Raw genomic sequence first — 25427 nt, 5'->3', positions numbered from 1 at the left:
CCTTATAATCTTCTGTTCACTATAACTGAACTCAGTGAAGTTCTTCAGATTTCTCAAAATAGTTCTGCTGGATCAGATGGCATTTATTACATAATGCTTCGCCACCTCAACTCCAACTCAAAATCTACGCTATTAAAATTTTGCAACAGAATCTTTGAAGAGAATGTTTACCCTGATACATGGCATCAGTTAATAATGGTACCCATAGCAAAAACTGGGAAAGATACTACCTCTCCTAACAGTTATTATCCTATATCTTTCACTAGCTGTTTAGGAAAGATAATAGAAAAGACGGTTCACAGGAGACTAGTCTGGATTATTGAAGCTCAAGACGCTATAACATCGCACCAATTTGGTTTCCACCGTAACAGGTCTACAACTGATGTCCACATTAAAGTAGAAGCTCGCACTCGAAATGCTTTTGTTATAAAACAACACATGGAAATGATAACTTTCGATATTACCAAAGCATTGGACACCACCTGGAGATACTGAATCCTCCAAGACTTAAACAACCTTGGACTGAAAGGTAACCTGCCTCGTTTCATTCAGAATTTTCTCCATCTCAGGACCTTTCAAGTACGTTTCGAGAATGAGCTGTCCACAATTCACACATAAGAATAAGGAATACCTCAAGGATCTATTTTAAACACCACACTTCTTGCTTTACGAACCAGTTGCATTACTCGAAACATCCCACCTACAGTGGAAACTTATATGTATGCAGATGATCTTGCTATTTCCTGTTGTCGATTAACCAAGGGGGAAAACTACAGCAATATAATTCTGTAAATTGCGATCGCTTCATCCGGAACCTGTATTAAAACTGAAAAGCACAGAAATACCGATTATGGATTCGATAAGACTATTGGGTTTGATTTTGGACATCAAACTAAATTTTCATAAACATATAACCTACCTGCAAACTACATGCCTCCAGAAATTAAACATCCTTTGTGCAGTATCCTCAACATCTTAGTGTGCTGACAGGCAGTCGTTACTGAATTTATATCGTGCTCTAATCCGGTCACGATTAGTTTATGGAGGTGTATTATATGCTTCAGCTAAAAAGAGCATCTTACGATCTCTGAACACCATCCAACACAGTGCTCTTTGATCTTCTCTAGGTGCCTTCAGAACCTCGCCAGTTCAGAGCTTGTACGTGGAAGCACACGCCCCTTCACTTTATCTTAGAAGACAAAGCCTACTCTGCCAATACGCTGCCAAAATAAGAAGCTCACCATATCATCCTTGTTGGGTATACCTCAACCAACCTCTTTGGACAACACTCTATGAATCCAAACCTAATGAACCCAGGCCTGCTGGGATACGTCTTCAAGAAATAACAGAGAAGTGGAAAATTGATCTCAACAAAATTGAAGTGCAAATATGCCTTTACCTCCATGGGATAAAGTTGATATAGACACTGATCTATACTTCACTCAGTGGTCAAAAAGCACCATCCCATCATTTGACATCCAACAGCTTCATGCCAACCATACTTTGGAACACACTGGAAAACTCATAATCTATACAGATGGCTCTAAATCGCACTCACATGTAGGTGCAGCAGCTGTTTTCCCTTCACATGTAGTTTCAAAGTCTCTTCCACTTGAGTACAGCATACTTTCTGCAGAATTATATACCATCCAGCTTGCATTAAGTGAAATATGTCAGCAATCATCAATTTCTGTCATATATTCTGATTCGCTCAGTGCTATCTCAGCCATACAGGGTACACATCATTCATGTAATCCCATCCTACAAGAAATTAGCTTTCTAATCAAACTCTGTCAAAAAAAACATTCTGAAATAAATATTTGCTGGATTCCAGGACACTCTGGAATAGAAAGAAATGAAAAAGCAGATAATGCACAAAGTCAGCTACAGAACAGCCAAACAAAATAATGATAGTACCATACACTGATTTCAGACCAGTTATTATTAGAACTAGTGAAGACGAATGGGCCCAGATATGGAGAACTCAAACCAATAATAAACTGTGGGAAATAAAACCAAATCCACAAATATGGAAATCAAGCATCAGAAAAAGTCGCAGAGAAGAAGTAATGCTTGCCAGACTATGAATTGGCCACACTCACCTCGCGCATTATCATCTATTAGCTAATGAAAATCCCCTCTCTGTTTTCAGTGCCAAGTTCAGCTTACAGTGAAATACATTCTATTAGAATGCCTGGGCTTCAGAAATTCCAGATTCCTTTGCTTCCAGAGTTTATGCAGTAATCGGAATCCACTTACTCTTCAATAGATATTAGCATTAGCATTAGTAGAGGCATTTGATGCAAGAAAGCAAGCTTATGCAGCATCAGCCAAAAAAAAAAAAAAAACCACTTCCACTTCACCCCTCTGTTCGTTCAAAATACCTGTCCAGCTGAGCCTTAAACTTATTTAGGCTATCAACCTCCACAACAAGGGATGGAAGTCTGTTCCACCAACCAACCACCCGCTGGCTAAAGGCAAATTTCCGCACGTCTATCCTACATCTGTCTTTCCTCAATTTGAATTTATGCCCTCTCAGGTGATTTTTCTGAGCTAGAGGAAGAATCCCATCAGCATTGAGCATGCTTAAACCATTCAAGGCTTTATACACCTCTATCAGATCACCTCGCTGGTGCTCTGATAGAGGTAACTAATATCAGAGGTTGTCTAATATCAGATCGCCTCACTGGTGCTCTGATATTAGACAACTCTGCAAATCTCCATGAACTGTTCAATTTTATTTGGCAAATCCAATTTGACAAACAAATCTGAAAAAATTGATTTTCATTAAAATAAAACATGGAAAGACACATCTTGGCATTTGATGCTCTTGTGTCTTAAAACCCTTAAATAGCAACAACAACGGCGATGCAGTAGGTATAGGGAAACCTGCTGTGATAACCATCATAAAGAAACTAGGCTACAACAAGGTTTGCACCTGGTGGGTCCTGAAATTGCTGAAATGTGAGCACAAAGAAACCCGAATAGTCATCTTTACAGAACTTCTTCAGCACTACAAGAGTGAAGGAGAGGTTTTTCTTTCACACATAGTCGCAGGTGACAAAACCTGGGTCCACCATTATGACCCTAAAACGAAGAGACAGTTGATGGAGTGGCACCATCAAAATTCACCATGCACAAAGTAGATCAAGAGACAGCCTTCTGTCAGTAAAGTCATGGCAACAGTGTTTTGGGACAGAGATGGGGTCTTGCTTGTGGACTTCTTGGAGTGTGGCACCACAATGAACTCGGATCAGTATGTGGAAACATTGAAAAAGTTGAATTCCCGCATCCATAGAGTTCAACCGGACAAAAACCTTAATGGAGTTCTTCTCCTCCATTACATCACACGACCCCCCACCAGTCTGTGCAGGATAATTTTTTTTTTTTTTTTTTTAATTATTTTTTGGTTTTTAGGAGCATTAGCAACTAAGGCCATATTGCTCTGGGATATGCGGTGGTCATTCCCTGACCTTTCCGCATCCTCCGTATTTGGTGGTGATGAGCTCGAACCCCGGTCTAATCAAGGAGCGTGTGCTACGCACTGCTGCTCCTTCCCACCTGGCTACGGAGGCGCCTCTGTGCACGATGGAAGCCATTGCAAAACTAGGGTGCACTGTTCTTGCCGATGGAAGCCATTGTAAAACTAGGGTGTGCCTCACCCCTCCCATAGCCTGGATCTTGCACCTTCCCACTATCACCTCTTCAGCCTGCCGAAGGTGCACTCCGTCGAACCCATTTTGTGTACGATGACCAGCTCAAGCACAGTGTTCATGAAGCCCTCTGGAGCAAAAGTAAGGACTTTTACAGTATTGGAATACTGCATCTGAATCTTGGATGGCAGAAGTGCCTAGAAAATGGTGACTTTGTGGAAAAATATAATTGTGTGTTTATTAATGATTAAGGATTACTTGATGTAAAAGGCATAGTTGTAGGAGTTAAATTTTCTGAGGAAAAAAATGAGGCATTACTTTTTACCGCTCCTCGTATATTGGACAGTAAGGCCACACATCCCAAACCCAGCAGTGTTTTAAATGACAAAAATGTGGACATTCACAAATAGTCTGCCTTGGATCTCCTGCCTGTGCTTGGTGCAGTGCAGAAAGACCATGAAAGCAATGCATATACAGCCAGCAAACTGACTTGGGTCAACTGGGAAGATGAGCATCTTGCATATCCAAGAGCATGCCAGCATTGGAAACAAGTAAAGGAGATACAACACAAAGTAGAGCTGAATATTCCATATCAGGAGGCAACAAAATTCGTAATGCCAATGTGTAGCAATAAGCCCACATATGCTCAGAAGACTGCAAGGAAACATACTGTTGTAACCCAAACTGACACAATAATCCCACCAAAAGAATCTTTTTCTCCCATTGCATGCTACTTATTGAACTCCAACAAGCCAATACAAAGTACTCACTGAGCTAACACTCTCATATTAATAGCACCTACTGCTCCCCCTTTAACTGAACCATGTGTATATTGTACAGTTTCCTCAATAATATTGAAGAAATCAAATAACCTGACTTGTTTCCTGCAACAAATGAAAAATATGGAGATAGAGATGAAGGAAACAAAAGAAGATGCAGTCTTGAAACTGTTTGTGGAGGAAGATATAGGCACTGGATAATGTCCATACTTCCCCAAAAAAAGGATAAATTCAAGACTGAGAAAAACAAAATCTCAGCCACTTGGAAGACCACAGATGGGGCCAGCAAATCTAAGTAATGTATACATTCAAATTTCTGCAGTGGAACTGCCATGGATTTCGTCAAAATATTGAAGATGTTGAGACCCTACTGTGTAAGCATAAGCCTTACACGAGACAAATTAGGACTCTTTCATGTGTAACTGTACAATTATCTGAAAGGACAGAGTTGGGGATGGAGCAGTCACCATCCATGAGGGTAACCACTTTACCCCTCATAGATGGTGAGGGTAAAGTGATTACTTCTTTACTTATATAAACTCTAAAAGGAAGGGAGTGAATCTGCTTGGTCCACTGAATATCGATGGTTCGGCTGTTGGTGATCCTGCTCAGATAGCAAACAAACTGAATGAGTACTTTGCATCTACATTCACACATGAGGAGTTATTAAGGTTTGAAAATGGCAGAAGGTTATCAAATTGTAGCAGGGTGCTTAATGATTTTGTAATAACTGAGAGCAAAGTGGAGGAGAAATTGTTGAAGTTAAACATAAGAAAGGCACCTGGGGTGGATGGGATCTATCCAGTTATATTAAAGGAGGCAGCAAAGCAACTAAGCAAACCCTTAGCCATAATTATGATAGCATCTTTGGACTTAGGGGAGGTCCCTACAGACTGGAGATGTGCAAATGTATCCCCAATTCACAAAGGAGAATCGAAGGGTGACACGAATAATTACAGAGCAGTTAGTTTAGCTTCCGTTCTGGGTAAAATAATGGAGTCACTGGTTAAAGATGCATTGCAGGATCATCTAGACAAGACTGCAGCAATAATTCAGACACAGCATGGGTTTGTTAAGGGAAAGGCTTGTCTGACAAATTTGATAGGATATTATGATGGGGTTACAAAGGAACTGGATGCAAAAAATAATTTTGATATCATATATTTGGATTTCAGGAAAGCTTTTGACACTGTTGCACATGAAAGACTATTGTACAAATTGGAGCAGAATGGTATTAAGGGCAAGTGCTACAATGGATAAAAGGATGGTTGAGTGGGAGAAGACAGAGGGTGGTAATTAATGGGTGCTGCTCTTCGTGGACTAATGTTATTAGTGGAGTCCCACAAGGTTTGGTTTTGGGTTCACTGTTGTTTTGTATATTTATAAATGATATTGATGAAGGTATATCGGGCTTAGTGTCAAAGTTTGTAGATGATACAAAGGTTGGCAGGGTTGTTAATGACAGTAATGGCAGTGTGCTACTGCAACAGGATCTAGATAATTTGGGCAGATGGGCTAAGAAGTGGCAACTGAAGTTTAACCTTGACAAATGCAAAGTACTGCATATGGGTAGAAGTAACCCCAGAGAAACGTACCAACTGTGTGGTACTACACTTAAAGTGGTAGAAAATGAAAAAGACCTGGGAGTAATTGTGCAGTCAGATATGAAGTTTTCTGAGCAATGCAGACAGGCTGCCAGGGCAGGTCATGGGGTTTTGTCAATGATATATAGGAATTTTGCTAGCAGGGAGAAGGAGGTGATTGTCCCCATAAGGCATGGTTAGGTCGCACCTTGAGTATACTGCGTACAGGTCTGGAGGCCTCATTTTAGGAAGGATGTAGATTTGCTTGAGCCTGTAGAGAGAATGGCAACAAGATTGGTGAGGGGAATGAACGGATCCTCTTACCAAGAGAGGCTTAAGTTCTGCAGATTGCAGACTAGGCACCTGCACAGTGATCTGATTGAGGTGTATAAAGCCTTGAATGGGTTGAGCACACTGAATTCTGATGGGACCCTTCCACTTGTTCAGATTACGAACCTACGGGGACATAAGTTCAAATTAAGAAAGGATAGATGTAGAATAGATGTGCGGAAATTTGCCTTTAGCCAGCGGGTGGTTAATTGCTGGAACAAACTTCCATCTGTCGTTGTGGAAGTTGATAGGTTAAATAAATTAAAGGAGGAAAGGGACAGGCATTTGGAGGGAATGGTGTGTTTTGTTGTTTTTTTTTGGCTGATGCTGCATAAGCTCATACACTTGCTTTCTTGCATCACGTGCCACTATTACTACTACCACTTTCAAGCCTACACCAATTATCACCAACATAGAGCTGGTAGCAGTTCAAAATACAGTAAGGTTCTTCTTATCTATTTGTTCTATTTATTTGCCACTTGGGAATAACATCAACACCCCCCCCCCCCTCAGACAGACCTCATAAATCTCATTAAACAATTGCCTTCCCCTTTTCTACTAGAGGATTCTAACGAACATAATATTCTGTGGAATAATGCAGATATTAGTTAGATTATCGAGCATATGCTCAAAAGCAATTACCTGGGCCTCGGGGGGTCGAGTACCTTCTTCCACATACTTACCTGTACTTTTACTGCCAATGCTCTTTCTGTCTGTTCTCTTTCACTTCTCCCAATGTGTACATTGGAAATTGTAGAAAAGCTATATGAAAGTGATCACTGCCCTGTGATATCTGCCCCAAGCAATGGGAGATCATCTCATGTGTTGAGAATTTTGTGATGGAAGATTGATCAGGCTGACTATAATACCTTTAAACATCTGGCAATGTTTAACATCACTAGAGTCTGCCAGGAGCCAATCAGTGAAGCAAATCACAGAAAGTATTGCAAATGAGCAGTGGCTATTACAGTTCCAATGCCATGGTGAAATGCAGAATGCATAGCAGCAAGAAAGGCAGTATCCTACCACGGATAACCTTAGCCTTCAAACATGTACATTCCAGAAGCTTATTATATCTGATGAGAGCCAGAAGGAGTCTTGGATGAACTTCATGTTATCCATCCGCAAGGCAGCCAACTGTATGGTTGTTTGGAATAAAATCTGGAAAGTGAAGGTAAATATACGTTTCACCCTTCATGGATTCTTTTACACACTCAAGGGTAGTAGGCATTCTTTAAAGTCTCTGCTGAAACATCTTACCCTAAAACAAAAATGTCAAAAACAGCCAATTAAACTGTCCTGTCATGGCTTTACCGTGTACAACCAGCCTTTCACCAAATAGGAACTTAAAATGGTTCTCTCTCTCTCTCTCTCTCTCTCTCTCTCTCTCTCTCTCTCTCTCTCTCTCTCTCTCTCTCTCTCATGCAGTGAGTACCATTGGGCCAGACAACATCCATCTCATCAACCATCAGAATCTCTCTTGAAGAGGAGTTTCTGGATTTCTGGCATAAGACAATCATACTTTCCTTCTCCCAACAGAAATCCCTAACAACTACTGCCCTGTTGCTCTGACTAACAGCCTTTGCAAGATCCTGGAAAAAATGTTTAATGCTTTCCTTATATGATATTTGATCAATGGTCAATGCTTGCCTTATATGGTATTTGAATGACCTTTCCAGGACACAGTGCAACTTCCAAAGGAACAGGTCAACCCTCAATCATTTAGTCTCAATCATAAACATCCATCCAATATACTCTCCTGAAATGTGAGTACCCAGTGTGAGAACCTTTGCCCTAAACCAGAATTAAAGCTCAGACAAATTTCCATTCCAGTAGCGCCTAAGTTATTGTTACTAGAGCTTGTATTTGATAAGAAGTTGACATTTCTCCAACATGTCTGTCAACTGCACACAATGTGCATGACAGGCCTTAACCTCTACTGTGCCATCTCATCAACCAGCTGGGGATGCAGATTGTTGTACTTTACTTTGAGTCTGTTGTGCACATGTCTGCTCTAAACTATATTTGGGTGCCAGGTTTATGATATGCTAGGAAACAGCATATTGCAATGGGTAGACCCTATTCATCATCAAGCCATCTGCACTGTTACTGGAGCATTTAGAACATCTGTTCTATATTTCAAAGCAACTGAACTATCTTTGCATTCACAAATGCAAAGTATTGCATATGGGTAGAAGTAACCCCAGAGGAACATACCAACTGTGTGGTAGAAAATGAAAAATACCTGGGAATAATTGTGCAGTCAGATATGAAGTTTTCTGAGCAATGCAGACAGGCTGCAAGAGCAGGTCATGGGGTTTTGTCAATGATATACAGGAATTTTGCTAGCAGGGAAAAGGAGGGATTGTCCCTCTGTATAAGGCAATGGTCAGGCCATGCCTTGAGTACTGTGTACAGGTCTGGAGGCCTCATTTTAGGAAGGGTGTAGATTTGCTTGAGCATGTACAGAGAAGGGCAACAAGATTGGTGAGGGGGTGAAGGGATTGTATTCTCTTACCAAGAGAGGCTTAAGTTCTGCAAAATGCAGTGGCTGGAGACTAGGCACCTGTGAGGTGTATAAGAAGGCCTTGAATGGGTTGAGCATGCTGGTTTCTGATGGGATTCTTCCACTTGCTCAGATTACAAACCTAAGGGGGCATAAATTCAAATTGAGGAAATACAGTTGTAGAATAGATGTGAAATTTGCCTTTAGCCAGCGGGTGATTGGAACAAACTTCCATCTGTCGTGGAAGTTGATAGCTCCAATAAATTCAATGAGGAACTAGACAAACTTTTAGAGGGACTGGTTGTGTGAATTTTTTTATTTATTTATTATTATTTTTTTTATTATTATTATTATTTATTATTTTATGTTATGTTTTTTTGGCTGATGCTACATAAGCTCATATGCTTGCTTACTTGCATCACATGCCTCTATTACCATTACCTCTTTCTCTTCAATAAAAGCAGTTGTCACTACAGTGATGAACTATAGTGGCAACTGCCTGTCACTACACCTTTAAATAGTGATGAACTGGAGCCGGTTCATGCAAACTGGTCATTAAAATTTTTTTACGTAAGCAAGTGTTATAACATGATCTCAAAACCATATAATCTTAATTTTATAAAACTGTATAGAAAATATATTATGGTGTACAAAATAAACTTAAAATTCAATGGAACACTAATATCTAGTAGTTACAGAGCCATTTCTATAATAAATAGATCAAGAGATTTGTTAGTATGCTCATGCACTTCTTATTTATCACTTGTTGCAATATGCATTCAACCCCCAGGGGCTCACATCTGGTGAGTATGGGCTTGGCACACCCAGGGTCCTGAGCTGGATATCATCATTCTTCTCTTTCTTGGTGATTCCTGTCTGCTTCTCTCTCTCTCTCTCTCTCTCTCTCTCTCTCTCTCTCCTCTCTCTCTCTCTCTCTCTCTCTCTCTCTCTCTCTCTCTCTCTCTCTCTCAGGGTAACTTGGGAATTTTTTTTGGCTGGTGCAGCATAAGCCTCATGCTTCCTTGCACCATATGGCTAATAATAATAATAATTATTATTATTTTTTCATGTTGTGAGACAGATGTTGAGGAACCTGTTGTTAAGGTTTTGTGCAGCTCATCACTGCTTTTAAATTAGAATCCCTGTCAGACCTCCACACATGGACATCCTGTTTTGAGCCATGATGAGAAAATCACACAACAATTGGCATCACTGCCTATGGGGTTCATTCCACTTTGATAAGAGAGGAATTGAAAATTCCTTGTAAAGCACTTTTAAATATTGTTAAACGATATCAGTCACACATCACACATACTTGCATTTCTCCTCAGATAAACATCTACAATCGACCTTTTAATATACTTTCCAAACTTCTTTCCACTTACAAACTGGACAGTTACTAATAACCCTCATAACAGTGACCACTTGCTCAGTGATATGCACACTCTGGATTAATTCTTCTCCTCAAACTGGGAAAAAAAAAAAAAAAAAAAAAAAAGTAGAACAGAGTTAACTGGTTGAAATATCAAAAATTGGCACATTTAGATATTCAGACCATCTGATCTCTCACCAATTGACTCTATGATAAACTAAATCATCTTTCAAAACCTGGTGCTACTCAAAAATCTGGTGGAATGAAACCTGTAGCAGTGCAAAAAAAGAGAAGAATAAATACTGGAATTTTATTTTATGAACACTCGACCATTGCTAACCTTATACAGTTTAAGAAAGCAAGATCCAAAGTTCATCATGTGTGATGGAGTGAGAAAAATGCATGGGCCCAATATACATTCACTGTATACAGAATCCACAGACATTGCAATAGTGTGTACTAAAATCAGAAAAATTAATGGGAAATATCCTCCTAACCACTTCCACTTCCAAAAGGGAAAGAAATCTTTGCTCTTCTCGAACTTGCCAATCCTTTAGTTGAAACATTTGAAACACTTTCAGCCATAACTGCATATGTGTCAACCATTCAGTCATATAAAGTACAGACAGCAAAATATAATTTGAATTTTAATGCTGCATGCCATCTTCCATATACGGAAGGTTGATTCAGCCTTTTGATAACGATTTTGACAGTCCTTTAAAACTACGAAATTCCATACCACCACCACTGGTTGTGTTCTATTTGTTTTCCTTGCTCATGGACTGTCGCACAGCATCACAATTTCCATTGAAGTAAAGTGTACTGCAAAACTGCCAAATCGATCTTGTGCCATTCCTGCTGGCAAACTTTCCACAAACCTTCAACAGTTCTGGGGCAGCGGTTTCTGAGAGCTCTTTTTAAAAGTCCAAATGCATAAAAATCTATGGGTGCGGTGTCACGTGATTTAACAGGTATATCTTCAAACGGGATTGAACGAATACCTGTTGCCACTTCCATTCTCCACAAAAAAAGTGCAGGTGAAACGTGACGTGTGGCTGGACACCATATCCTAGTACCCAGACCTTTTCAGCATCAGAACCATACAATGTGGGTATTTCACGTTCAAACGACAGCTGTAGAACTTCAGTCTGGTAATACACTGAGTTGACTTTCATGTTTTTAACGACTCTACACAACTCAAATTTTCCGTTATAACAAAAACTGGCTACAACCAAAAAACCTCAGCCGAAACTTTCCTTGTACTGACGTGCCCATTTTGAAAAGGCCTTCTCACCCTGTGGACGGTAATAAATTGGCCGAATTTTGTTGCAATCGGAGAGGTATACCCACGCTTCATCCAATTGCTACGAATTTCCACCTTTCAGCTGCCAGATATTTTTCATAGAGTTTGAGCATTGAACCAGCCCTCTGCAATGTGCATTGATCCTAGGTGGTGTATGTGGGCCTTGTGCTTCTTCTCCAGTTGCAAATTTTCGTTGATTAAGCGACAATCGGTTGACGGGGAGGTTCCCACACATGATGCTATAGCTCTTTGGGTTTTTGGATTTTCATTGACAACGAGCGACTGCACTTTTCATACTACCTCCCTCATTCAACTTGGAGTAGGTTGCAGTTTCTTCAGTGTTTTCTGCCCACTTGCTTCACAGAATTTTCCTTTGCCATTCAAAACCTTGTGGATACCAAACTTCGATACACTAAAATTTTTCAACTTGCACCTATCAATAATTTTCACATAACTGTACCCTTCTTCGGAAAGCACGGTTATGTAACCTTCCAACCATTGGTCCAATTTCCGAGGCATGTCGACATTAAAACAACTTCTACAATTGATCATAAAGTTTGGGACTGCACCTGCATGAAAAAAAAATTTACATTGCTGCCGTATGTCACAAGCAGGATTAAGGATTAATGTCAAAATCGTTATCAAAAGTCTGAATCAACCCGTCGTAATTACCTGTTTCCATGACTGAGTTATGCAGTGCATGTGCACAATCAGAAAATAGTGTTGCAGGCACCCTGATGGAGTTTATTATCCCATGATTGATTATTTGACTGATGATTCCCTAACTCTTCAGTCAAATAATCACTCTCACCCTTTTTCTTCCTGTTTAATACAACCTCCAAATGAGAATTACTACCCTGCTAACTGGTATTAGCTTCTCTTGTATTAGCATTCCCAAAACCAGGGAAAGACCATCCTTATCCAACAAATTACTGACCTATTGCTTTAACTAGCTGTTTAGGAAAACATTGGGGAAAAAAATTAATGCCAGGTGATGTGGTTCCTAGAGATTGAAAACATTTTAAGTCGAAATCAGTATGGCTTTTGAAGAGCTAGGTCAACACTCAATCTCATAGTCTAAGATGAAGCAAATGTTCAAAATACATTTCTTAGGAACAAACACTTTTTTTCCTTTTTTTTTTATGAAAACCCCAAACATAAGAGGTATTAGAACCTATAGTATTTAGTACAGTGCTTGTGTTGGAGGGTGAGAAGACAAAAGAAAATATTTGTTGACATTAGACTTGAACTTCTGTAGGCTGTGATTTTCAGGAAATACGTAAGAAGGAAGGTTGTTTCAGAAAACGACAGTTGAATGAATAAATGAGGAAGATGAAAAGTTGGTTCTGTGAATTTGAAGTTGGACAGTAAATGGATGTTGGTTGGCGGCGGCACGTGTTCGGACTGTTTTGAAAGAGAGAGCGGGAATTATAGAAGACAATTCAGAAGAACATTGCCCGTGGAAGTATCTGTAGAAAAGGCATGCAGCAGAAACAGTACATGTATGAGACAGCAAGTGGAGAAACTCTGTTAGACATCAGTCATTAATTAACCTAATTGCCCTCTTCTGAATGGAATCTAGAAGCCTGGGAGAGGTTTTGGGGGCACCGCCCCAGATGTGGGAACAATATTTCATGGTAGGGCATATTTGCGATTTGCACAGAGTGAACAGCTGTTTGGACGAAAAGTAACGTTGAGAGCGAAAGAGAAAACCAAGTTTTTTAACTGCAGAGGAAGCAATATTTGTAATGTGCTTGTGCCAAGAGAGATTAGAAGTCAGGGTAATCCCCAAAAGGGCACCTCCTGGTGGGAAGGAGCAGCAGTGCATAGCACATGCTTTTTGATTATACTGGGGTTCGAGCCCATCACCACAAAATACGGAGGATGCGGAAAGGTCAGGAATGACCACCGCATGTCCCGGAGCAATATGGCCTTAGTTACTAATGCTCCTAAAAACCGAATAACAACAACAACAATCTCCAAGAGAGATATATCATTTTGCCTAGAAATCGGAGTGCCACTAAAGATGAGCAAACCTTGGGGGACACCAGCATTAGTGGAAAAGATAGAAGACAGCCATCTACCATCACCCTCAGTGAGTGATCAAAGAGAAAACCGGATAACCAATTACAAAAAACAGTTGCCAAACCATAAGTTGAAAGCTTGTTTAGAAGTCCTTCATGCCAAACACGATCAAAAGCCTTTGAGATGTCAAGAGCAACTGCTTGTGTTTCACCAAACTTTTCCATTGAATTTGTCCATAAATAGGTAACATAAGCCAGAATATCACCAGTAGATCGACACTGATGGAATCACTACTGGCAATCGTTGATCAGATGAAAGGTTTCTAGGTAGTTTAAGTGATAACCCCTCCCCCCCCACCAGGGGCTCACATCTGGTGAGTATGAGCTTGGCACACCCAGAGGCCTGAGCTGGATATCATCATTCTTCTCTTTCTTGGTGGTTCCCTTCTACTTCTCTCTCTCTCTCTCTCTCTCTCTCTCTCTCTCTCTCTCTCTCTCTCTCTCTCGCTCTCTCTCTCGGGGTGGTTCAGAATTTTTTTTTTTTTTTGGCTGATGCAGCATAAGCCTCAGGCTTCCTTGCACCATATGGCTAATAATAATAATAATAATAATAGAAGTAATTGCAATGGGACGATAATTGGATGGGAGGGATTTGTCACCCTTTTTAGATACTGGCTGGATATGACCAAATTTCCAATCAGAAGGAAAAATGCCTTTAAATTAGAAAGGGAAAAAAGGCGGCAATGAACTGGAGTAAGTTCAGGAGCACAGGTTTTGAGAACAAGTGGAGAAATGTCATCTGGACCTGGAGCTTTCTTAGCATCAAGATTCGTCAAAATCCTTCTGACATCCTTTTGACAGAAGACCACAGGAGGTATTGAATGGAGCATGTTGTGAAGGGTGGAAGGTGTTTTACCAAGATCATTAATACAAGAGTTGTAAGAAAAATGGGATGCTAGCAGGTCAGCTTTATCCTTTGCTGAATGACAACAGAACCATCTGGTTTTGACAGAGGTGGGAGCAGAGATGGGCAAAAATTGCGACCAATAGCTTTGGCAAGAGACCAGAATGCTCGGCTACCATTAGGGCAAGAAGCAAGTTTTCTACGTTTAGCCTGTTCAAAATCTAGTTTGGACTGGTTAATAACTTTACAATTGTTGCCATCTTTGGTGTAGGCAGAAAATGAAACTGAAGAATTGGAAACCAATTCTTCAAGCCAATCCGCTGCATATCGCAAGCCAATTACGATATGCAACATTCTTCTCTTGAACCTTAGCACATTTATTGAAAAACCAAGGTTTAGATAAAGGACGAGATTTTAAACTGGAGTGTGGAATAAAGAATTCCATTCCTACAAGAATAATTTCACTCACATGATCTGAGCAAATGTTGACATCAGAAGTTTTGAAACAGTAATCCGACAAAGGAAAAGAAATCTCGCAGGTCATTCCATTTTGCATTCTTGTAATGCCAAACAACACAAGGTTGGGAATAGCCATGAGATAAAGGCTCCATTGGAGAAGAGACAATCACCAAGTTGTGATCTGAAGTGCTTAAAGGACCTCTCACTTCGACCGTGTACTTAGAAGGGTTGTTTATGAGAAAAAGATCAAGCATGTTGGCTGTATGTTTGGGATTGTCTGGTATTCTTGTAGGTAAATGAACAATGTGTGCAAGGTCATTAGACCTTGCACACATTGTTCAGCAACGCGTCCAGCTGGGTCGGTGTGACTAGAAAACGGAAGCCGGCTGGAGTTGTGAACATTAAAATTACCTCACTTTTAAGAAAGTTGGACTGGAGAAAGTCAAGTTGTAAAGAGAGGAAGTCAAAGAGCTCCAAGTGATTAGTGGAGTTGGGAGAACGGTAGTGACAACCGATGAATTTGACAGAATGAGGAAGAGAGATTTTGAGCCAGAGAAGATTCCAAATTACCAAGTCTCTGACAGGGAATATTGGAACGAACATATGCACAAGTATCAACTTGGAGGCAAAAGGAATCATACAGCGAATAATTTGGGCAACTGAGATGAGCAGTAGTTGAATCAACTGATAACTGAGATTCTCTCAGAAAAAGTACATGGGGGTTTGGCAGACTGCAAGTGGAAATGGACATCGTCAAGATTAGGATTGAGATCAAGTATATTTGTGAAATGAATAGGAAGTGTTTGATGATATGGTTTGATATTAAATAGATTTCGACACAATCTGGCAGAATGAGATTCTTCACAATCTGTATGAATCTGGCCTTTCAGGTCATCTTCCAAAATTTATCCAGATATTTTTTTTTTGAACAACACATCCATTCAGGTATGTTTTCATTCTGCTCTCTCCAAACATATGCAAGAAGTCCCCAGGATTTAGTACTAAATGCCACACTCTTTTTTTCCATCAGGATCTGTTGAATTACTAAATATATTCTTGACACACTCAAAACATACCTGTAACATGACTTTCCAAATATTGACTGTAACTTGTGAGTTGGTCACTCGCACACTAGCAAGACTTTTGTAGATTTATTGGATGATTGTTTTCAACAGCAGAATGTTCGAGCGGCAACCAGAGGGAGTAATACTCTTGATCTTATTATCAGCAGTGATTATTCATGCATTAAGAATTTGCAGATAAAGTAACCACTAGGTGGCAGTGATTACAGTGTACTGATGTAGGATTTACTTAGACGTAACTACCATCAGGGGTTAAGGGAAGGGTTTTTGCTTTCATAAAGGTAACTACAGTGGTCTCAGACAGTTTTTCAGTTCTATACAGTGGGACCAACTGATGACATTACCAAAAGCAGATTCTAAATGGGATGCATTGAAGGAATTAATCTTGAAAACTACTAGGCTTTTCATACTAACTAAGGAATATTGTTCAAGGTTTTAAGCCTAATTTGATGTCAGATGAACTAATGAGATGTGGCAGAAAAGAAAAATGCATGGGATGCATATAAATTATCAAGCGACACAGAAGCCTGTGGTAGATATAAGCTAGTCTGTAATCAAGTCACAAAGGAGATTAGGCAAATGAAGGTAGGTTACAAGAAATCTTTGGCAAGGGATGCTAAGAAAAACAGCAAGGACTTCTTTATTTATATAAATGCTAGAAGGAAGGGGATGAATCAAGTTGGTCCACTTGATATCGATGGTTCGAGTGTTGATGATTCTGCTCCGATAGCTGACAAACTGAAAGAGTATTTTGCATCTACATTCATACATGTGCAGTCAGATATGAAGTTTTCTGAGTAATGCAAACAGGCTGCCAGAGCAGGTAATGGGGTATTGTCATTGATATAAAGAATTTTGCTAGTAGGGAAAAGGAAGTAATTATTCCTTTGTATAAGACAATGGTCAGACCACGCTTATTAAACTCTGACAGGAAGCTTAATGATTTTAAGCTCCCTGTCACATGCCACTACTACTACTACTACTATTTTGTAATAACTGATAGCAAAGTGGAGGAGAAATTGTTGAAGTTAAAGATAAAAAGGCACCTGGGGTGTATGGTTTCTATCCAATTATATTAAAAGGGGCAAAGAAGGATGTAAGCGAACCCTCAGGCATAATTATGAGAGTATTCTTGGACTAAGGGAGGTCACCACAGCCTGGAGATGTGCAAAAGTATCTCCAGTTCACAAAGGGGGAATCAAAGGGTGACAAGAGAAATTACAGATCTGCTAGTTTAACTTCTGTTCCGAGGAAAATAATGGAGTCATTGGATAAAGAAGCATTGCAAGATCATTTAGACAAGACTGCAGTAATAATTCAGATACAGCATGTCTGTCCAATTTGATTGGATACTATGATGTAGTCATGGTGGAACTGGATGCAAAAAATAATTTTGATATCATATACTTGGATTTCAGGAAAGCTTTTGATACTGTTGCACATGGAAGACTGCTGTACAAATTGGAGCAGTATGGCATTAAGGCCAAGTTGCTACTATGGACGAAAGGGTGGTTGAGTGGGAAACAACAGAGTGTGGTAATCAGTGGACACTGCTCTTCATGGACTAATGTTATTTGTGGAGTTCCCCAGGATTCAGTTTGTTGGACCCATTGTTGCTTTGTATATATATCAATGATATTGTTGAAGGTATATCAGACTTAATGTCCGAGTTTGGCAGGGTTGTTAATGACAGTATGCTGCAGTATCTAGAACAGATGGGCTGTGGAGTGACACAACTGAAGTTTAACATTCACAAATACAAAAATACTGCATATGGGTAGAAGTAATCCCAGAGAAATGTACTAACTGTGTGGTACTACACTTAAGGTGGTAGAAATTGAAAAAGACCTGGGAGTAATTGTGCAGTCAGATATGAAGTTTTCTGAGTAATGCAAACAGGCTGCCAGAGCAGGTAATGGGGTATTGTCAATGATATACAAGAATTTTACTAGTAGGGAAAAGGAAGTAATTATTCCTTTGTTTAAGACAATGGTCAGACCACGCCTTCAGTACTACATACAAGTGTGGCGGCCTCATTTTAGGAAGGATGTAGAGTTGCTTGAGCGAGTACAGAGAAGTGTAGGGGTCCTCTTTCCATGAAAGGCTTAAGTTCTGCAAATTTCAGTGCTTCTAGACTTAGGCACCTTTTATAGGGAATGGATGTGTGTAGAAAATAGAAAGTTTTATTTTAATATATTTAATGCAGAGATAATGAGGCTAATGGTCTCCGTAGCCGAGTGGGCAAGAGCGGGAGTGCAGTAGCACACGCTCTTTGAGTAGACTGGGGTTCAAGCCCCTGACTGCTGAATACGGTCAATCTGCCAACCCGCACTGGACCAGCGTGGCAGATTATGGTCCATTTCCCTCAGCATGAATTGTTGAGGAGGCTTCCATCCTGCAGTGGGTTGATAATGGCTGCACTTAATTTAATTTTAATTTAATGAGGCTAAATAAGAAATAGAGAGATTAAGAATGCAATTTTATTAACTTCACATAAAAAACATAAACATGTTGATGATCCAATGTTATATTCTCCATTAATATTTCCGTTTATGCCCTATTCTATTTTTTTATTATATCAAATTTAGTTTGCACGGATAGCACAGTGGCATCATCGAGTGGTAAAGGCCCAGGTTCAAATCCCATCAATGGTGCAAGGGACTTTTATGGGCTCTTTTCACTCCATGGCTCAGTTAGTCAATCTCAGGCATAGGTAGCAAGGTTCCCCCAGAAACTGGGGTTTTTCATTCTGCAAAACAGGCAAATAGACTAGAGAACACATGCAGTTTGCAGACACAATACACATGGATGTATAAATTAAATTTCCAGGTGACCCTAATGTAATAGTTTGGATTATATCGAGTTTGTCACTAAGTTTTAATGTTGTTCTTCTTTTCTTCTCTGTATGAGGTTTATGAACTTTAGGAGCCATAGTGAGGGGTTTTTAATTTAAAATAAATGTAAAACAGCAGTATAATCTGTGATATACAAAATTCACTTTCAAAATGGTGAATGTAAACAAATACAGTAATCACTTGACTTGCCGTTTTCTTTTTTCAGCACTGCAAGACATCTGTACTATATGTAAACAACTGATCTCAGTATGCCATTAGCTTGAATGTTCCATTATTTGGGGTGCTGTTATTTCAACAGTCTACTGTATATGGCTGTGTGGATGGCCTCCAATATTGCACCATTGTTGTCAAGGTAATGTGGTATTATTTGTCGATTGAGGTGGTCTGTCACTCCCTACAGGATTCTATTTGTTCACTGCTTTGGTATCACGTGGGTCTTTGTGGGGTCCATTTCCTTGAATTCTGTTAGGGCCTTCTTCCACTCATCTTCTATTCTGGTTATAATGACCTAATTTCTTTCCACTTCAGCTGCTCTAGATTGTATTTCTTCTTGCTCTTCTTCCTCTGGTTCCATGTTGTCCATATTCTTTGTTCTTTTTAGTTGGTCACTCATGTCCTGCTTGATTTTTTTCAAAGATAGCAGGAGCTATCGGGTTCTTAGTGACTGTGGTCCTTTCCGGGTCCACTGTTCAGTGACCTGAATATCCAGCAATCATTCGAACCGCTTGGTATGTACTCTCGCCTATACATTGTCATATCGGTCTCTAGCTTGGTTATTTCTTAGTATGTTCACATGATGAACATATTCCTTTCAATGCTCCACGTTGTGTTTTGCGTTTTCTTCCTCCCTGGGTTCACTTCCTCACTAGTGCAGTTGCACAGGAATGACTTACAGTTGGTTGCATGGGCTGGGTGGACTTTGGCTTTCCCTTGTGATAGCCATATGGAGGGGACAGCACTACTTGCTCCACAGTGTTCCTTGAGAGACTTTCTCTGACTCCTATGCCCAAGACCTGATGCGCATGACTTTATCCTGCCCTGCACCACACTCAATGCAGTATGATTATTACTTCTCTTGGATGTCATCGTCCATCTATGGAGGTGGACCTGTTTAGCTTCAGCTTGCATCTAGTGGTAGTTCTTGGAAGCAACACTAGATGGTGTCACTATCTGTCTCAGCTGTCACTTCAACCTTGGGGGAAGTAGATATTAGATATTATTATTATTATTATTATTATTATTATTGTTGTGATCAATTCTGAATGGTTACCTGGCTGTGACTGTTTGGATTTTAAAAACAGCTGTGGAGTTTTAAAATAGTTCACTATAATAAAATCACAGATCAGTTAATGTATGCATTACATTACATTTCAGGTGTGTTAGCAAATAGTAAAAATTCATGATTTATAAAAAAAAAAAAAAAAAAAAAAAACATACTAAAAAAGCAACAACTCTTATCTTTGAATTGAAAGAATTTTGTTGCTGCATATCTGATTTAGCCCATTCATTCCTCCAATCAGTGTATTCCAACAAACATAATATGCAGTTCTTCATTTACAATATACAGTGTGGATAGCCTATGTGATATGTATGGGAAAAAGAAAAGAAATAATTTATGAATTTCTCTTGGTCTGATTTTAATGATAATGGGAAGGACTCGATAAATCAAGCACCAAATATAAAATTTCATGAAAATTTGTGGCGCATTATGGCCTTGATGCCCTTGTGCTGTAAAGCCCATAAACAAACAAACATGAAAATTTGTCCAGGGTGGGTTAAGTTATTACATCAGATGGATAGACAGAGAAGTAATAATTTTTGGATTTCTGATGGTCTAGTTTTAATAAAATATAGGATTGCACTGCATATCTCTCTAACAGGGATAATTATAAAATTTCATAAAAATCCATCCACTGGGAGTCAAATTATTACATGCAGATAAACAGACAAAAAAAAGTAATAATTGCTGGATTTCTCTTATCCAATTTTAATGAAATTTTTGATGGATTGATAATTTTTTCTGAAATAGCAAATATGAAAATCCTTCCAATTAGGAGTTTAGTTATTACATGCAGACAGACAGACACAGTGAAAACAATAGGCACATTATGCATATATGCTAATGCACCTAATAAATAAGAAGCAGACACATTTAGTGTGAATAAATATTTTACCAAGTATGTGCCTGCTTATTCTTATTTATTTTAATTATTTTATATATTTTTTATTAGCATCATGGCTGTTTGGATTTTAAAAAATGGCTATGGAGTTCTGAATGGTTAAAAATAATAACCATTCGGAGCTCCATAAAAAAAAGCTCATTAAATAAAATAAATAAGAATGAGCAGACACGTTTATAGTGTGGATAAAAATTTTACAAAGTAAGTATCCGCTCATTCTTATTTATTTTAATTATTTTGTTATTTCCCACCATTCAAATGGCCATAGTTTTGTACTCATTCAGAATTGGGTATATATTCATATGAACATATTTGATTTTTTTGGTGGTTGAGCTGTTTGTATAATTTAGTCCTTATATTACACATGCACATACTTTTATTCAGAATACTAGTTAAATATTTAAAAGCAGCAACTTATTTATTAATTAATGCATAAATAATTTCCGTTCTTGATAAAAAAAAAGTTGCATTTCATATTTAATTTATAAAATATACTGTATAATAATTGAATATTAATTCTCTTTTATCTTCTTTTTGTTAATCTCATATTAGTCTGATGCGACAGATCTTAGCTAGAATTAGATGCAATGATCTGCTCTCACCAATTAACATGCTGATTAATGAACGAAGGAAACGCCATTCAGCAAAAGGAATTAAGGAGCGTTACCACAGCATATACAGAGAAATACTTTTCTTGTCTTTAGTTGCCCTAGGGAAAGATAATATTGACATCTGTAAGCATATTTATTTTTCTATCTAAAAGTATACCACTGGATTAGATGGTTAATATTTTTAAGTAAGGTTGTTTATAGTAATATTATCACTGCACATACAGATTTATGCTTAAGCTTTATCATATGAGGATTTTCCCAAAAAATAAAGTAATTCTAATTTTATAGGAGGAAAACAATACTAGGAAATATTCTTCCTTTCTTGAAAACCACATAGTGGTTTCAGTAACCATAACAGATTATATTACCTGTTGCCAGGTAATATAATCTGCTATATTGTACTGTAGTTTGAAATACTGTATTTATCAATTTAGCACTTATTTATTGCAATTAATGTTCATATTTTCGATTTTGTTGATACTTGGGGGGGGGGGGAATTGTAAACCCGCAAACTCGTAACACAGGAACTGCCTGTATTCAAGGGTTTTTTTTTTTTTTTTCCTGAATTAAGACTACTTTTCATACTCTATTCAACAAAAAATCAGTGCTTTTGTTTGTTGTTACTTTCAGCACTACTAAAATATCCAGTACCAGTACTGTAATGATTTTCATTACAGTTCAGAGCAGTAGCATTGCCAAAGTAAGAGAAATACTATAATTAGATTCCAGTAAGGCAAGAACTATTCCAAGATTTTTTTAAAATTGTGTTGTTCTTATTAGAGATTTTGCAGTGGCAGCTAGAAGCCATTATATGCCAAATAGTGGTATCAAAATAACAGGTTTTGAATTGCATTACCATGGATGGAATTAAAGATGATATAGTGATGAAGTGGAACATCAGAGCAGCAAGACACTTTATTGAATTATAAGGAAATATGCAACAGTAGCAGCAGAAATTATTGTGGAATTAAAGGAACTAGAAGTCTAACATTGTGAAACAAAATCAGTTATACAGGGTGATTCACTACCAGTGCGACAAACTTGCAGGAGGTATAGGGGGCACAAAGACGAATCAGAATCACATAGCATTGCAAGGTCCGAAATGCCTTCGTCATGTGGTAGAGGACGTTGAATGGGAGGTCGCGTGAACAGCGATCCCGCTGGAAGTCAGCATTTGCGAACCGTTTCTGTTGAAGAAACCAAGTAGCAAAAGTCCTCCGGAGTGGATAATTCGCAGGCTCCAATTATTGGATGCGTTGCAGATGGTATGAACTCATTTGGTTTGTTGACAGTATCCTCCATACAGTGGATTGGGAAATACCCAATAGTTGGCCTATCGCTCGAGTACTCATACTCGGATTGCCTTCTGCAAGACGTAGGACATTCTCCTCATTGTCTGGCATCCTCGTTGTTCGCTCTCAATTCATGGTACCTCTCGTAAAACAACCAGTCTCACGTAACCTTCTGTGCACACGTGCGAAAATCGTATGATGAGGAGCACGCCTGTGCAGGAAACGTTCCTGGTACAAGCGCAGAGCGGCACACCTGTTACAGTCCGCAGCTTCCTACGCGGGGTGCCTGTCGGCCAGTTCAACGTTTGAATACTTGTCCATCCTACTGTCTCGGGAACTGGTTCGCAAATGCTGACTTCCAGCGGGATCGCTGTTCACGCGACCTCCCGTTCAACGTCCTCTACCGCATGACGAAGGCATTTTGGACCCTGCAATGCTATGTGATTCTGATTCGTCTTTGTGCCCCCTGCACCTCCTGCAAGTTTGTCGCACTGGTAGTGAATCACCCTGTATAGACACATAATATGTTATACATAAGATTCATTCCTTGCTGAATTCTTTTATCATTGATATTGAAAATTTTAATGTTTTATATGTAATTAATCTGGAATTGTTTACATTGCAACTTTCTAAACAGTCAAATCAGGAAATTGGACTGTGAGTTTAAAGGTAAAATACAAAAACTTTATAAGGTTCTTGCATCATACAAAAAATGGACATGTTTGCATTCCTTCTGTGTTTAAACAGTTTTTACATTGTCGCCATATTTACCATAATATGAATTTGTGAATATGAATTTATTATTAATGTTCATATTTTCGATTTTGTTGAATCGAAAAAAAGAAACTCGTAAACCCATAAAGCGGGAACTGCCTGTATTCAAGGTAGTTGATTTGTGAACAGGTCAACTACTAAAATATTTTTAGTTTACCACTTAAAGATGTTCCATTGTAGCAATTGCACTGTCTTTCGTAAAAACTTTTCTTTTAGGACTATAGAAAATTAAACTTGAATATTTCAGTACCTATATGTCACTTAAGTTTTCACTTATGAACTTTTTATGCATTTTAGAGATAATGTAAGGAAAGACTATAATACTTTCTTTACTCTGTTTGTTAGTTTAAATATTTAAATATGTTTAAATATTCTTAGAATTCTGCAGAAAGTCATTTAATACTTGTGTTAATCATCACTTCTTAAATATCCATGGATATTTAAGAAGTGATGATTATGGATATTTAATGGGCTGAGAAGTGGCAACTGGAGTTTAACATTGAAAAATGCAAAGTAATGCTTATGGGTAGTAATAACCGAAGAGAAACGTAGAACTGGGTGGTACTACACTCAGGGAAGTGGAAAGTGAAAAAAGACCTGGTGGTAATTGTGCAGCCAAATATGAAGTTCGCTGAACAGTGCAGAGCGGGCTGCCAGGGCAGGTCATGGAGTCTTGTCAATGATATATAGGAATTTTGCTAGATTACTATGTACAGGTCTGGAGGCCTCCTTTTTTGAAGGATGTAGAGTTACTAGAACGAATACAAAGAAGGGCAACAAGATTGGTGAGGTGAACAAAGGGGTGCTCTTACCAAGAAAGGCTTAAGTTCTGCAAATTGCAGCGCCTGGAGAATAGGCACCTGCGAGGTGATCTGATTGAGGTGTATAAGGCCTTGAATGAGTTGAGCAAGCTAAATGCTGATGGGATTCTTCGTCTTCTCAGACTAAGAACCTGAGGGGGCACTTTCAAATTGAGGAAAGATAGTTGTAGAATAGATGTGCAGAAATTTGCCTTTAGCCAGCGGCTAGTTGATTGGTGGAACAGACTTCCATCTTTTGTTGTGGAAGCTAACAGCCTAAATAAATTTAAGACTGAGCTGAACAGGCATTTGGAACGAGTGGAGGGATGAAATGGGGAGTTTTTGGTTTTTTTTTTTTTTTTTTTTTTTGACTGATGCTGCATAAGCTTGCTTTCTTGCATCGTATGCCTCTACTAATGCTAATGCTAATTTCACTTTACGAACAGTAATGTAACTTGATACATCATAATCTATTTATGTTAACTGCTATAAAATAACTCAGGCAGTAAAAGCCATTGAGATTATGGTGAACAGATCATTTTTTGTGCTAAGTTAATTTTTTATTACATAAAATTTATTGATTTTGTTATTTTTATAGAAATTAGTAGTGCAATTGGTATTTGCGTTTATGTGATAAAGTTGATTAATTTGTTCTTCACTTGGTTTTCAAAACTGCTTAAAAAAAATGAAAGTTGTAGTTTACAATCATTGTTACTATGTCTTTTATTTATTTATTTCGTGTCGGAACATACGAGGAAGCAATATGGAAACATTCAAATGCAGTATTAGGTAACATACAGTCTTTATTTTAAAAAAAAAGGGTCCAATAGACAAATAGCTAAATAGCATAAACATATATAGTAATACAAAATAAAATGTCTGGATAAAGTTCTTTACGCTATTTCTACCAGAAATGAGCC

General features: G+C 38.6%; 1 protein-coding gene across 3 annotated transcripts in view; it reads left to right on the top strand.

Moving 5' to 3' along the window:
* The window catches only part of Crag (DENN domain-containing protein Crag), an 878555-nt gene that overhangs the window by 808374 nt on the left and 44754 nt on the right, over nt 1-25427 (top strand). For 2 of the 3 annotated variants that reach the window (XM_090389072.1, XM_090389068.1), the window contains one exon: nt 21583-21764. In XM_090389072.1, coding sequence (XP_090245198.1) covers nt 21583-21764 — 182 coding nt within the window. Of the gene's footprint in view, nt 1-21582; nt 21765-25427 lie in introns of those variants that run through there. The other variant, XM_090389077.1, reaches the window with a different exon arrangement.

Source organism: Mastigoproctus giganteus, chromosome 2 (genome assembly GCF_048544385.1).
Source record: "Mastigoproctus giganteus isolate SK-2022 chromosome 2, ASM4854438v1, whole genome shotgun sequence".
In the NCBI taxonomy this organism is placed as follows: Eukaryota; Metazoa; Arthropoda; class Arachnida; order Uropygi; family Thelyphonidae; genus Mastigoproctus; species Mastigoproctus giganteus.
Note: the sequence above shows the minus strand (reverse complement) of the source record. Positions and strands in the feature narration are given on the sequence as shown.